This window comes from Barbus barbus (assembly GCF_936440315.1).
Source record: "Barbus barbus genome assembly, chromosome: 28".
Lineage (NCBI taxonomy): Eukaryota > Metazoa > Chordata > Actinopteri > Cypriniformes > Cyprinidae > Barbus > Barbus barbus.
Window position 1 is genome coordinate 19955118 of NC_136756.1, and position 16238 is coordinate 19971355.

General features: G+C 35.0%; 2 protein-coding genes across 3 annotated transcripts; both read left to right on the plus strand.

Annotated features, from left to right (window-relative positions):
• Positions 1 to 763: 763 nt before the first annotated feature.
• tmco1 (transmembrane and coiled-coil domains 1) lies at positions 764 to 4582 on the plus strand. Of its 2 annotated transcripts, XR_013782258.1 has the most exons (8): positions 783 to 935; positions 1072 to 1149; positions 1235 to 1294; positions 1481 to 1527; positions 1681 to 1748; positions 1895 to 2039; positions 3675 to 4266; positions 4460 to 4573. XR_013782258.1 is itself a non-coding variant. In XM_079383210.1 (7 exons), the coding sequence occupies exons 1-7, from the start codon at positions 866 to 868 to the stop codon at positions 3771 to 3773; spliced, it is 567 nt and encodes a 188-aa protein (XP_079239336.1). In that variant the 5' UTR covers positions 764 to 865; the 3' UTR covers positions 3774 to 4582. The 2 variants fall into 2 exon arrangements, 1 of the variants encoding a protein (XP_079239336.1); XM_079383210.1 differs by having other exon boundaries at positions 764 to 935; positions 3675 to 4582.
• Positions 4583 to 9429: 4847 nt separating this feature from the next.
• Positions 9430 to 15969, plus strand: LOC306848104 (4-trimethylaminobutyraldehyde dehydrogenase A). The gene is made up of 12 exons (XM_079382456.1): positions 9430 to 9569; positions 9930 to 10086; positions 11433 to 11578; positions 11721 to 11850; positions 11950 to 12084; positions 12196 to 12392; positions 13030 to 13170; positions 13502 to 13690; positions 14146 to 14233; positions 14348 to 14489; positions 15146 to 15258; positions 15410 to 15969. Exons 2-12 carry the CDS (start codon positions 9936 to 9938, stop codon positions 15502 to 15504), a joined length of 1527 nt encoding a protein of 508 aa, XP_079238582.1. The 5' UTR covers positions 9430 to 9569; positions 9930 to 9935; the 3' UTR covers positions 15505 to 15969.
• The last annotated feature ends 269 nt before the right edge of the window (positions 15970 to 16238 follow it).

Genomic DNA, 16238 nt, shown 5'->3' on the forward strand with positions numbered 1-16238 from the left:
TTTTGCACGAAAAATGACGAAATTGCTTCCGCTTGTGCGCAGCTTGTTACAGTACCCAGTTCTGATTGGCCAATCGCCCTTATTTAGTTCGTAAATTATCATAAGTAGAGAATTTTAAACATTTCACGTGCATGGTAAGTTTTATGTAATACACAAAATTATGGGGGGGGGGGGGTTACAGAAGGGATTTTCACATTGTTTTACATTGATGATACAGTGATGGAATATTGGTTGTTCAATATTTATAGGACAGCAAAAAAAAATTATATTTTAAAGGAGAGCATGGGCTCACAATCACTACTGCTTAATTTGTTTGAGTGGATATGAAATTTGCTTTGTAACAGTAAATTGTTTAATTTATAATGCTACATTTATATATAGTTCCCTACTTAAATCCTTTAAAATAAATACATAAAAAATACATCCTTAAACAATTAAAATCCACCAGCAAATCTTCATTACTATAAATTAAAAAGTAAATATATATATATATATATATATTATTTTTATTATTTTACTTTTTAAATTATAGTAAAAAGTTGATTAATGTTTGAATCTGTTCGTCATCGTGTCTCTTACATGCCGACATATAAAGCCGGATCATGTTATTTATTTATTTAATCATTTTTATGTTGATGGTTGTATTAATTTATGTGTACTGTTCTTGATTTTTGAGCATTAAAATAAATAAATAAATAAAGCCGGGTCACTGCCACTAGTTGGAGATAATGAGTCACGAGTTCATAGTGCAACTACATTCAGAACCCACGAGGAAGCCGGGCGCACATTGATGAGATCATCACAGTAATGCTGACGCTGCTACAGTCAACCAAAGTATTATCGGTCTCCTAAACGTTTTTCCAAAATGAGCACAATGTTTGCAGATACGATCCTGATTGTGTTTATATCCATTTGCACAGCGTTATTAGCGGAAGGTATGTACACGCTATCTTAAATGTCAGAAAGCAGTTAGCGAATCCCTAGGAAAATGTCCTAAGCTCAGCAAATACATGACAACCGCATTAGCTCTTGTAGTGCTGGATAACAGCTCGCCTTGCTCTGTTTCTACAGGTATAACATGGGTTCTGGTGTACCGCACTGACAAATACAAGAGACTAAAGGCAGAGGTTGAAAAACAAAGTAAAAAACGTAAGTCATATGAACGAAGCATGTTTGTCGTTTTGATGTATTTAATACATGTGACCAGTGATTAAAATGCTGTAACATGTTTCAGTGGAGAAAAAGAAAGAAACAATTACAGAATCAGCTGGGCGTCAACAGAAGAAAAAAATTGGTAAGTGAAATTATTAAAAATAATTTAGCTTGTGATTACTTATATAGATCATGATGATTATCATTACTAATAACAAATGCTAAAATAATAATTATTATAACCTACAATTACTTTAAACAATGTTGTTACTGTTGTTATTGCAATGTGAATGGAGTGTTACTGTAACCACAATGTTGTATTCAACAGAGAGACAAGAGGAGAAACTCAAGAACAATAACAGAGATCTGTCTATGGTATTCTAATATTTTCTATGCAAGTTCTTAATTTTATATTACGCAATTCATTGTTTTGTATTATTTCTTATTAATTCTCATAGATAATGTTGTGAGCCTGTCTAACAAGTTATACTTTGTTTTAGCATTGTATTAAAGATATTTTAATTGCAGGTTCGGATGAAATCAATGTTTGCCATTGGCTTTTGCTTCACTGCTTTGATGGGCATGTTCAATTCCATGTATGTAGACTTATTCAGTGCATTATCACTGAATCACTTTGTTATAAATGTTCAATTATTTCTTAGGCTAATAGTGGTGTGATTTGATAAAGTTACCTAAAATTGCTACTTCACTTATGTTTATTTATTTTTCTTCTCCATTTCAGCTTTGATGGTCGTGTTGTAGCCAAACTTCCATTTGTCCCGTTGTCATATATCCAAGGCCTCTCACACCGCAACCTCCTGGGTGAAGATTACACAGATTGTTCCTTCATCTTCCTTTACATCCTGTGCACCATGTCAATTCGACAGGTAATGCTTCTCTAAATATATATCTATGATATATATCTGAAAGCTCATTCTGTTTCCTCCACTATTTTTAGATGCATTTTGTCCATAGAAATGCATTATTCAGTGCCGTAATTTGACTAACCAGCTGAAGTTGGACGTGCACTGTGGGCAGACCCGATTAATCGATAATGAGAATCGTTGTCGATGATTTTCATAATCGATAATAATCGATTTTATCGATTAGTTGTTGCAGCCCTAATATATATATTAGGGGTGTAACGGTTCGCAAAATTCACGGTTCAGTTCGATACGATAGAGTGGTGTCACGGATCAGTACATTTTCGATACAGAAAAAAGAAAGAAGTACCAGAGCAATCTCCTTGATTTTTACAATATGTTTTATATATTAAAACTAATTTTTTACTTTGAACAGTGATGGAGCTATACTTGACACATCTTCTGGGGTGTCTTCTTAGCAGCATATAAAACAAAAACAGCTCCGCTTTGAAGTATTCCAGCCGATGTTGCTTATTGTCATGTAGTGGATACATTTTTTCCAATAAGTTTAAATTAATTTTTACATTTTATGAGCTTTTTTACCTTTTATAAAGCCTTTTTTTTTCTAAAAGTGTGCATCACTTTTTGAGTAAATGTTTTACATTTAATCAGTCAATAAGATATTTGGGCTGTTACCAAGCAAATGAAGTAAGTATTGACAAAATTCATCTCTGCAATCCAAAGGAAACAGAAGCTGCATCTGAATGGCATTTAGATGCTTTTAAACACTGTTTAATGCAGCTCAGAGGGACATGTAATGCTTTAACCTGCAGTTACAAATGCATAAATAATGTCTGATATTTTAAACATAAAACGTTGGCAACTGATGTTTGAAATTAATAAAAAAATTCAAAGAAACTTTTAAATGTGAAATTAAAACCGCCAGCTGGTGGCAGCAAGTCACTATTCATAAATGAGTCATTGCGATTGAATCGAATCATTTAAAGGAACAAAACACCATTATGTTGCTCAGAGACGCAAAACAGTGCTGTGGCTGGATTTATTTTATTGGCGAAATTGAGCAAAAACAGGCAATATGCTGTCTAAAACTAAAGTCTATTAATGAACTTCTTGTTTATTGAACTGTTGTAAAAATAATTTAATCATGCTGATTTTTGGAGAAAAAAAGCGGCACTCTTCTGTGATATTAACTATATGAAATTATGTAAATATAAATTTTCTGCCCCATATCTTGAATTTTGTGTGCATTTAAGTGCATTTAGATAGACTGAAGCATGCAGTGAAAGAACGCGCACTAATCTAATAGGATAATATGCTGTAATAGGATTAGTCCAACGAATCATTCGGTTTGTAATGCGTGCCGAAACAAAAGCCTCGTAACGGAACGGTTCAATACGTGTATCGTTACACCCCTAAAATAAATATATATATATATATATATATATATATATATATATATATATATATATATATATATATATATATATAAATTCTTCTGTATTTTTGTGAGTGAATGGCGCATGATCCAATTGCAATAATGCAATGCAATGGCAGTTTTGATGGAGTTTAGGCGTTGACGCTGTTCATTTATGTAATCCATGCCCTAACCTTTTCCACTGAATACTTGTGTTGTTTCAGAATATCCAGAAGATGTTGGGTCTCGCCCCCTCCCGTGCTGCCACCAAACAGGCTGGAGGGTTTTTAGGACCTCCTCCACAAGCTGCCAAATTTTCATGAACATTTGTAGACCGTGGGATTCCTTCTTAAAAAGATCAGACACTCAGCTGTACATTGTGTGAACCGCACTCAGTGTGAGAGATTGATAGTCTGGTTGCGCAGCTACTGTTACCTGTGATGACCACCGAAGTCATGTGCATTGTGTCTTTTTTGTTTATTGTTGTTTTTTAATCGGGTAAATTTATAACTTGCATGTAGTCACATTTCTAACAGAAAATGTTCCTTAAGCAAAGATGGTTATGAATGTAAATTCAGTCTGAAGCATTTCTGTAAACCTTTATGTTGCTCAGAAGACTACAATGATTCTTTGTTGTAACTATTATTAATTATTATTAATTTTATTATTACCTACAAGCAATATTAATAAATTTAACTTCATATTTGGAATTTGAGAGATTAGTTTGATCAGTGGATTCTTAAATTGTTTCTCTTTTCTTCTTTTTTTTTTGGATTTCCTGTGTAAAAGTTGTATTTATGTTTAAGGATTTTGTGAGTTTAGACCTTAAACCAGGGGTGCCTAGTCCCGTTCCTGGCGATCGATTGACCTGGAAAGTTCTGCTCCAACTCTAACCAAACACACCTGCCTTTAATTTTCAAGCGATCCTGAAGACCTTAATTAGTTGCTTCAGGTGTGTTTGATTAGAGTCGGAGCTGAACTTTGCAGGACAGTCAATCACCAGGAGCAGGATTGGGCACCCCTGCCTTAAACCCTTGAGCGTTTGTTCCTCTAGTTTTTATTATGATTATTATTTCACTATTTAATGTTCAAAATGCATTTGCACATGATTAAATAAATGACTAAAAAGGAGATTTACAGTTTTTTTTTTTTTTTTTTTTAAGAAAAGTAAAATGGTATGCGCAATAAGGCGTAGACGAGTCATTGTTTTGTAATTCAGAGTAAAGTTTTAGACTTATGCAATTGTGCTGCAAATGTCCCCCACAGGATAAACTTTTTGTAATAGTCTTGGATGGTTAATCTAGAAGTAATAATGTTTGTTTAGGTAAGTATGCAAAGAGCATACATTTTACATATGCTATAGAATTGGTTTACAACTTTACATTGCCAAATTTAGTAGTGCAAAAGACAAATAAAATTGGCTGATCAGTACATAACTAGTGAGAGAGGGAGAGGCAGAAGAACAGCAGTTTCTACAGGAACAAAAAAGTAATTCATGAAGTTGAGAAGACACGTCCTCCCCGGTTATGTCCCAGTTAAATTCTCTTTCAAGCTGGAAAGAGCTGACATTGTTGTAATACACTCTAGTGTATTGGCTGAGGTATACAGAGTGTTTCTTTTAGAGTTTATGGTTATGTAACAGGCGCAGGACAAGAATCATGCACATCAAACGGAAGATTCGTTTCTGATTATTTGCGCAATTCTTGCCTTCGGGAACTTGGGCCAAAACGTGTTGAAACATAAAAATGTGGTCCAAAGGCGGTATGGCAAGCCGGCTTAGCATTTAATCTATAAGCCGTACTAGTATCTATTTTCATGTTACTAGTACTTATTTTTTAGATACTAGTATCTTTTCCATTAAGTACTAGTACTTATTCGTTAGGTACTAATACTTATTCATTAGGTACTAGTACTTATTCTTTAGCTACTAGTGCTTATTCTTTAGCTACTAGTGTCTTTTGTAAAGTTACTAGTACTTATTCATTAGATACTAGTACTTAATTATTAGATACTAGTACCTTTTCATTAGATACTAGTGCTTATTTATTAGATACTAGTACTTAATTATTAGATACTAGTACCTTTTCATTAGATACTAGTACTTATTCATTAGATACTAGTACTTATTCATTACTTATTCCAATAGTGACTAGTATTTACTTATACTCTTCTTGTTAAGACAAAATAGAACTAGTTCTTATTTTTTAGTTACTAGTAACTTTTTAGACCAGAGATATCCTGAACTTAATAGATACTAGTACTTTTAAAATTTGCATTTCCGCCCAGTATGCTAATCGTATGTTGAATATTAATGAACCAGCAACATATAGGAGAGAGATTAGACAAGAAACAGAAAGGAGATGAATGTACTTTTTTTGTGGAAACCACATAGAAAAGAAACAATCATTTGTACACAAGCACATAGAAAACCTATTTTGTCAGTTTTGTAAGCACTGTAATTTCATAAACATAGTAGTCTAATGTGTTTGTTGGTCATCGAGTGACCTCTAGTGGCAGGATGCAGATAAGACACCAATTTTATTATCTGTGATTTTCCTCTTTTTCCTCCAGTAAAAACAATAAATATCATATCAGGGCTGTACGTTAATGTTTTTGCATATAACACTGGTGCTACAGACACTGAATGTTTTTAATGTTCTGTACAGGGCACACAAAATCGAACCTTATGGTTTTCAGACAAACATTTTCTTTATTTGGAAAAAAGGCCAAACATTATTAAAAAAAAATTAAAAAAACAGGTTTTCTGTATGTGTAGGGCTGCACGATTTGGTCAACAAACTAGTTTTTATATACCAATAAATAAAAAAATTAAACAAAATAAGGAATATTACTTTTGTAATAACACTATTTCACTATAATATACAAAACTGAGTATTTAAGTATAAATATAATAATAAATATAGCTGCAAGAAAAGGGAAAAACAATTACACTTCTCTACACTGAAGAAAAATGTAAGGATGTTTACCTCAAAGTTCATAGTTATTTTAGCTATTTTTACTCATTATTTTGTGAGCGATAACGAATACAGGTGCTGGTTATAAAATTAGAATATCATGAAAAAGTTGATTTATTTCAGTAATACCATTCAAAAAGTGAAACTTGTATATTAGATTCATTCATTACACACAGACTGATATATTTCAAATGTTTATTTCCTTTAATTTTGATGATTATAACTGACAACTAATGAAAGTCCCAAATTCAGTATCTCAGAAAATTAGAATATCAATTAAGACCAATGCAAAAAAAATGATTTTTAGAAATGTTGGCCAACTGAAAAGTATGAACATGAAAAGTATGAGCATGTACAGCACTCAATATTTAGTTGGGGCTCCTTTGGCCTGGATTACTGCAGCAATGCGGCGTGGCATGGAGTCGATCAGTCTGTGGCACTGCTCAGGTGTTATGAGAGCCCATGTTGCTCTGATAGTGGCCTTCGGCTCTTCTGAATTGTTGGGTCTGGCATATTGCATCTTAGAGTGTTAGAGTGTATAAAAATGAAGCACCTGAACAAACAGAGACTAGAGAGACGGTGGATGTGGCGGCCTCTCTCTCGGCTTTGTTACTTGTTAATAAAGTCTTCCTTTGACACCTGAAACTCTGCTGTTTTGAGCCTCTATGACTGCACTGACTGAGATCCAGACGAACAACAACCCCTCTGGGCCACGACATCAGTTATAATCATCAAAATTAAAGGAAATAAACATTTGAAATATATCAGTCTGTGTGTAATGAATTAATCTAATATGCAAGTTTCACTTTTTGAATGGTATTACTGAAATAAATCAACTTTTTCATGATATTCTAATTTTATGACCAGCACCTCTACTCAATTCATGTAATTTCTTCTCATTCATCCTCTTCGCCAGAGGGCGCCGTCACGCAGAAACTCCACTAGTGAGACTCACTTTCAGGAAATATGGACAAAGAAGACATTCAGCATTCGCTGTTTATGTAGCCTAGTAGCTAACATGCAGATAGACGTTTTAATGATGAAGCATAAAGAAAATAAACAATGATTGCGACAAAATATGGTTTTATCTGTGTTCTTCAAGCCATCTCGGGTATTTTTATAAGAATAAAGTATGTTTAAACATACGACAGCCTTTATCACTGTATAGAATATAAAGTGGCATGATTTCTGCTTCATTCTGTTTAATGAAACCATGTCAGATCACAAAAGGAACTTATTTCAAACGCTCGATGATGTTATGATGTGAATTTGGAGTAAAAACATGTCAATATACTTTTGTTGGACAACAGGTTTGTAATCTTTTCTTTGTGTTTTTATGGTAACCAATTAGCAAGATAGGCTAACATACAAAGCCAGTTAGCCCTACTTAACAATCAAATTAATTCAGCATATTAATGTATTGTATTACCACGTGGACTCTGATTGGACGGTTGAGAGGTACTCATGTTTATGTAATGACTTGTTTGAATTAAGATATCTCCAAATGCATTCTTACTAGTTCTTTATGAGGTTGAAGATATCTCCAAATGAACAGGTACTAGTAGTTATTCTGTTTTAGATATCATCTTTTGATTTCTGACTAGTAAGTATTGCAATAGTGACTAGTATCTATTTAAATATTACTAGTAAGCATTCATTAGATACTAGTACTTATGTTGTAGATACTGGTACTTATTCATTAGATACTAGTACCTATTTAATAGATACTAGTAGTTATTCATTAGGTACTAGTACTTATTTATTAGACACTAGTATCTTTTTTAATAACTACTAGTAACAATTTGTATCTTACTAGTCAGATCTGCTTTTTTACTCGTCTTATGTTATGACTAGTCCAAATGGCTACAGTAGAGTTCAATTAAAAAATTTACTAGTAAAATAAAAATTCTTACTAGTAACATTTTGAATAAGTACTAGTATCTAATAAATGTGTACTAGTATCTATTGAATAAGTACTAGTATCTAATGAATAAGTACTAGTACCTAATGAATAAGTACTAGTAACTAATCAATAAGTACTAGTATCTATTGAATAAGTACTAGTATCTAATGAATAAGTACTAGTACCTAATGAATAAGTACTAGTAACTAATCAATAAGTACTAGTATCTAATGAATAAGTACTAGTACCTAATGAATAAGTACTAGTATCTAATGAATAAGTACTAGTATCTAATGAATAAGTACTAGTACCTAATGAATAAGTACTAGTGTCTATTTAATTGGTACTAGTATCTAATGAATAAGTACTAGTGCCTAATGAATAAGTACTAGTATCTAATGAATAAGTACTAGTACCTAAAGAATAACTACTAGTACATAAAAATTAAGTACTAGTCACTAGTGGAATACTTACTAGTCAAAACTGAATAGTTGATATCTCAATGACGGATCCCCATAGAAGTCAATGGCAAAAATTTTAAATTTGTTACTAGTAATAATATAATAGTTACTAGTCACTATTGAAATAAGTACTAGTATCTAATGAATAAGTACTAGTATCTAATGAATAAATACTAGTATCTAATAAATAAGTACTAGTATCTAATAAATAAGTACTAGTATTTAATCAATAAGTACTAGTATGTAATGAATATGTACTAGTACCTAATAAATAAGTACTAGTATCTAATGAATAAGTACTAGTACCTAATAAATAAGCACTAGTATCTAATGAAAAGGTACTAGTATCTAATAATTAAGTACTAGTATCTAATGAATAAGTACTAGTAACTTTACAAAAGACACTAGTAGCTAAAGAATAAGCACTAGTAGCTAAAGAATAAGTACTAGTACCTAATGAATAAGTACTAGTACCTAATGAATAAGTACTAGTACTTAATGGAAAAGATACTAGTATCTAAAAAATAAGTACTAGTAGCATGAAAATAGATACTAGTACGGCTTATAGATTAAATGCTAAAACGGCTTGCCATAAAGGCGGTGCTTAGGGTAATGTTCATAAATCATCCCACCCACCAATTATGTAATCAAATCACGGGGTCAGCTTGAGCAACCATATGCTTTAAAGTCGAAAACATTGTGAAGAACTCCTCCTTCCGTTCCACGACCATAGAAGGCGAACCATCTACTTTTGTGCAGTAAACGACTTGTGTTGAAAAGGTAAAGAACATGCATTTGAGCAACAGTTTATTGCATGCATTTCTGTAAACATTCTGTTATAGATGTACAATTAAAGCATAAACTTGATCTGTCCGTGCTGCATTCTTATTTGTGAAGGTTCGCAGCGAAGCATGCTTTTGTTTCAGTGACCTGTTACGGGGCGTTTCCCCGTTGTGGCAATAATGTGGATTAGCCAAAGTGTGCTACGGACTTGTTCTTATCAGTCAGTGCATGCATAAAACTTTAACGTTGCACGCTCTGCTGCATAAGCATTGCACGTTATTGACACTACTGCGGAAATAAATATATATCGCTAACAAGTATTGACATTCACCAACAATTTACATGGTTCCCGTCCAGACCAGAATGGCTCAGCAACCGCTTCTGTCGCTGCCCGAGTTTCAGAACGTTTCCACGGGTACTTTAGTGGTGAAGGAGCCGCTGAATTTCTGGGGAGGAGCGAGAGTGAAGCCGAAGCACACAAAGAACTCTGAACCAGTATTCGAACCTGCAACTGGTATGATTATTGTTTTGTTTGTTGTTGTTTTGGTTCCACCATCGAACTGTTCGCCCTTCTCACGCATTTCCGTTTTGACATAAGCCAGACAGCTGAACAAGTAATACAAACAACAACGTTAATTTTATATTACTCTTAAACATGGCAAAATATGATTAAGCTTACCAAAACACACAAAAATGAAGTGGCATATCATAATAAAGAAGCCCTTGTCAGCAGTATAGATATAAAGGAACAGGGAAAAAAAATTGAAATAAACTTGGTGTAAAGCAAGATCAGTTGTTAAACTTATATCATGCATCCAGGCCAATAGGAGTCTGTACAGAATCCAAAATGAGGGTGGAGCTAAACACCAACTACACCCTGGTTTAACCCCATTACCTTACTCAAGTGATACTCACTGCGGAGTCAAATGACTTGCATCTCCAACTCTCTGGAGGGCTGATGTGGTGGAGGGATCCAGTTGTGGGTAGGGTTTGGGTGTGACTGGAAATTCTAGCTCCACCCATTAAGCACGAATGAGGGGGACCTGGATGTCATTTGACTCTGCAGTGAGCATTACTTATGCAAAATCATCTTAATTCGCCTACTAGGCCTAAGAATATATGTAGACTTCTTGTGAAGAAAAACTATATACTTTTTAGTGTGTAGCAGGATAGTAGACACCGTAAACTGCCTGTCAATCATCTTGTGACAGTTAATGTCCTTTATATACACACTCCGCATTTCATACAGTACTCAACAATTAGTCCTACTGAATTGAAAAGAAAAGGAGCACACTGATCTGCCAGTAAAGGGCCATTTAATTATGTTGCTGCTGTGCTGCTGCATCTTTATGAAAGTACACAGTATTGTTGCAGATAAAATGTGTAATGAGAAATATTTTTTCATCGGGCTTTATTAATCACTCCAGCCCCTTTGCCCAAACCACACATCCATAATGTTTGTAGTTCTTTTTATTAGTGTCTGTAGATCTACGTCCTCCAAAGTGTAGTGGGTTGTGGGAAATATTAGCTGTTCGACTGTGCATATCTGCATGTGCAAAAATCAAAGTGTATCTTTGGGAGGGTTTCTCAAGTCACCTTTAATTATGATCCAAGTGCCCTAGTTTTACAGGCTATGCATGGAGTTATTGATTTACAATAATTGCCCTGAAGTCTGTTGCCTCACACCTCAATAGTCCATTATAGGAACAGTACTTTGAAACCAGTATGTTAAGTCTAAATCATTAAAATCCTGAACTCTCTTAATTTAATGTAGGAATTTTTTAAAAATGTGCTTACAAATGGCTGTACCTTCCAGTAATATGTTCAATGCATGTACTTCACCCTGTGTTCTTTTCTCAGGTCGTGTGCTGTGTGATATGATTCCCTGCGGAGAGGAGGAGGTAGACGAGGCCATAAAAAGTGCACATTCTGCATACCTAAAATGGAGCAAACTATCAGGAATGGAGAGGGCAAGGATCATGTTGGAGGCTGCCAGAATTATTAGGGTAAATGGATTTAACGGACAGCATTTCTTCTAAAGATGATCCAATGAACATGGCAGTCAGTATAGAGCAACACTGATGTTATGTTGTTGATTTATTAGATGTATGATTCTACCAATTAGCAGACTTCTATTCTTGTATGCAGGAACGCAGAGATGTTATTGCGATAGCAGAAGTGGCCAACAATGGCAAATCCATCACCGAGGCTCAGGTGGATATTGACGTTGCTTGGCAGTGTATTGAATACTATGCTGGTATTGCCCCCACATTGTCAGGTAGGCCTGAATACTGGTTAATCAACGTGACAAGGGGACTGGTCTCAAAAATTGGAACTATTAATGCATCATATCTAAGAATGGTTTTTATATACTCAGGCCAGCATATACAGCTTCCAGGAGGATCTTTTGCTTATACCAGAAGAGAGCCGCTGGGAGTGTGTGTTGGCATTGGAGCTTGGAACTACCCATTCCAGATAGCTGCCTGGAAGTCAGCCCCAGCTATGGCCTGTGGTATGAGAAGATTTCTTTGTTTCTGTAACTTGTGGCTGGATTTTGGTGATATTCCTTTCATGTTCCTCCATGTCCGTTTCTGTCGCTTATGGAAACTGCTTCTCCTCTTAGGCAATGCCATGGTGTTTAAACCATCTCCCATGACCCCAGTGACAGCAGTTATGTTGGCAGAGATCTACAAAGAGGCAGGTGTCCCAGATGGACTCTTTAACGTGGTACAAGGAGGAGCCGAGACTGGAGGATTGCTGTGTCACCATCCCATGGTGGCCAAAGTGTCCTTCACTGGCAGTGTTCCCACTGGAAAGAAGGTATAGCATGAAAACAAAATAAACCGAAGAACATTAGTAGTATTAGTGCAAGTTACTGTTAGCTGTAAATATAAACATGTTGAACCCACACCTTCACTCAGTATGCAGCAGTAGTTTTCAAACTATTTGGCCCAAAGTTCTGACTTTTGTTTGAAGCAATTTTCAAAGCCTATATAGATTAAGTATTTCTGTTGTCATGTTTTTCCACATCGTCTGTCTTTCTTAATGTGTTTTTTAACATTTAGTTTAGATTAGTTGGATTAAATTTAATAGATTTTTATTAAAATACATACCAGCAAGTGGCTGTAGCCTATATTTATCATTAAAAAATGGGAACCCGTAAATTAGGGCTGCATCCGAAAATCACACACTTTCTGATTCACTTCTTTTGAATAGTCACTTTTAAAACTGTTATTAAAAAGCATGTTCTATAAAGTATGAATGTTTAGTTTGACTATAATCTGGACGTATCAGATGTCATGTGACCTACCATTGTCTGTGCCTAGTGTTTTATGAATACTGTGAATACTACAGGCATTATATTTTTATATGATTTTTTCACCTACTATATATAAGGAATATGCTAATGTTTTTCAAATGTAATTTTGATGTGGTCTGATGTACCCTTCTTATAAAGGTTATGGAAATGGCATCCAAAAGTATAAAGCAGGTGACTCTGGAGCTTGGAGGAAAGTCACCACTGATCATCTTTAAGGACTGTGAACTGGAGAATGCTATCAAAGGCGCCCTCATGGCCAACTTCCTCACCCAGGGAGAGGTGTGTTAAAAAGAATTATTTCTGTTTCAGCTATACAGTTTTTACAGACGGAAAGCTTAATTTGCTCAGTTGCTTACTTGCACTTTCAAAGTGTCTGTTTTTTGGTGTCAATGAAAGTGCGTGCATATTGGGCTCAAACACACAATCCTCAGCTTTCAGTAGCCCACCAGACCCACATTTACAGCTTCATTATTGTGCTGCTGCACTAGTGTAGTACTTTTAACGCATTTACATTTGAACACATTTCTAGAAGACTGCTTCTGTATAAATAAACCAAACCTGCAAAGGACGACAGTACTGTAACTACTGATTTTTATTGTTTTCCCCCCAGGTGTGCTGCAATGGAACACGAGTGTTTGTGCAGAGAGAGATTATGCCACAGTTCTTGGAAGGGGTAGTGAAGAGGACCAAGGCCATCGCTGTTGGGGATCCCTTGTGTGAAGGGACACGCATGGGTGCCCTCATCAGTAAACCCCACATGGAAAAAGTGCTGGGCTTCATCAAGCAAGCAAAAGAACAGGTACTACAGTACAGTGATATTTAAAGTCAACAATTTTATTTTGTAAATGCATGTTATAGATCTTATCGTGAACAATTTGTCCGTGTATGTTTTTACACATTTTTGATTTTGACCTCGTAATGTTTAATTAAAATCTCATAACTCAGTCTTCCGGTAAATATGACAGACTTCTCTCTGGTCATGCATGTCAGACTGCCAATCATTTCATCCGCTTAACCCCCCCCACCCACCCTCCTCCACAATTGGCTGCAATCTTGCATTTGTTTTTTTTGTACAACACCCACAACTCAAAAAACAATCCACAACGATGCCTTTAACCAAGTCCATTTTTTCTGAAGATTCGTTAGACTCGAACATATCTCACGGGAAGTATCCATATACGTTTTATCACAACTTGAACTGCTTTATTCCACTGTTTGTTCAAATATTGTTCATGTAGTTTATCGTTGTTTAAGGGTGCAAAGGTTTTATGTGGAGGAGAACTGTTTGTTCCCAGTGATCCCAAACTGAAAGATGGCTACTTTGTGTCCCCATGTGTGCTGGGTGAGAAAGCTAAATATTTACCTTCATATTACAATTTGTTACTTAACGAATGCTTAATCGGCTTGATTCAGAGCCAAATTTTTCTGTACTTTTACTTCACTACAATACACACAGATAACTGCAGGGATGATATGACCTGTGTGAAGGAGGAGATCTTTGGCCCTGTGATGTCTGTTCTGCCTTTTGACACAGAGGAGGAAGTTCTTCAAAGAGCCAACAACACAACCTTTGGCTTGGCATCTGGAGTCTTCACCAGGTGACTCCAGCATACAGCAATATGATATAATATAATATAGGGCTGTCACTAACGTAATCGGTTGATTTATTCAGATGATTAATCAAGTAATTTGATTTGTTTTGAGGTAATAAAAATAGACTTAAGCAAACAATAGCCTTTAAAATGACTTAAAATGCATATATAATAGCAACAAGACAATAATTAGTTAAAATAAAGTATCAAAAGCTAGTAATCATATGCTCTTAGTAAACAAAACTGATAATAGTAATGTAATATTAACAATAGAACTGACATACATTATGCATTATATTTGACTGCAGAGGGTGCCAACGGCCCGGCGATTATTTTTACACTTTACAGCGCTACATAATGGTGATGGCTGTTGTTTTTATACTAAGCCAGGAATGTTAAACCAGGAAACTTTTTTTTTTTTTTTTTTTTTTTTTTTTTTTTTTGCGCTTGTTTGCAGTTCATTTATAATTAATTTAGTGTGATTTATTAAATCGTTTGGTAGGAATTACTATCATTTAATTTTCTTGTGACCAAATGTTATCTACAAAATATGTAAATATTGAAATGATTTCTGTGACTCATACATTTTTCTACTGAATTATGCCAGTAAACTGGCTACCCTAATCTTAGATTTAACATTCTCCTGTGCTGTGTTTTTATAGGGATATAGCTCGTGCCCACAGAGTTGCTGCAAACCTTCAGGCAGGAACGTGCTACATCAACAACTACAATGTTGGCCCTGTGGAAGTTCCTTTTGGAGGCTACAAGATGTCAGGTACTCCAAACTTAGTGTTTCATGGGTGATTATTGATGATGTCCTATACAGGAAAAACAAAACCTAAATCTATTCTGCAAAGTGTTTTAGTGCACAAGTATATTTCATAAAACTAGAGAGATCTATCATACTATTATCCTTTTTCTTTTAGGGTTTGGAAGGGAGAATGGACAAGTGACCATTGAGTACTACTCTCAGCTCAAGACGGTTGTGGTGGAAATGGGAGATGTGGAAGACCACTTTTAGACCATTGTGGGGTTAACCACCAACATTCCTGACAGCAATGTGATTTCCAAGTTCTCGGATCTATAGCTCTACCTATGAAGTTTGCGGTGTAACATGTTAAGTGTTTTATAACTAACAGTCCTTTACTTGAGCTGTAGACAAAAGCTACACTGTCGTTGCTTTGACGGTCCATATGTCTGTCTCAGACTTCCAAATTGTGTTGGTATATTACGAACATGTAAGAACACTAGAACAGACTTAACAGTTGACTCTATCAGTTTTTTTTTCAGTTCCGTGATGCATGTTTGTCACAATTTTCAAAATGCTCATTAAAAGCAAGTGCCTTCTATTAGTTATTTCACAAATGTATTAGTCACCTGGTTTTGTTAGACTTGTTTGGTTTTCCTCACTACTCCGCACCATGGATTTGTATTTGTCTGGTGGTTGACAAGTTTGCAGTATTTCAGATAAAGTTACATTGAGCCAAAAATGATCTGTGCACTCATTTCTCTTTAACGTGACTTATGTCTGTGGTGTCAGATGTTCCACTCATTTGTCTTTACAATGATGGGGGCTATTGTAAGCAAAAACATGAATACGTTAGATGTGTAGTGATATCAGGAAGTGTGTTCTCCAATTTATTTAAATTCTTTTTACTCCTCAGCTAAATTAAGATAAGATGAAAACAATGCCACTGGAATCAGTTTGCATTGTATTCGATTGCTGCAACATTTATGCATAATATATGCACTTGA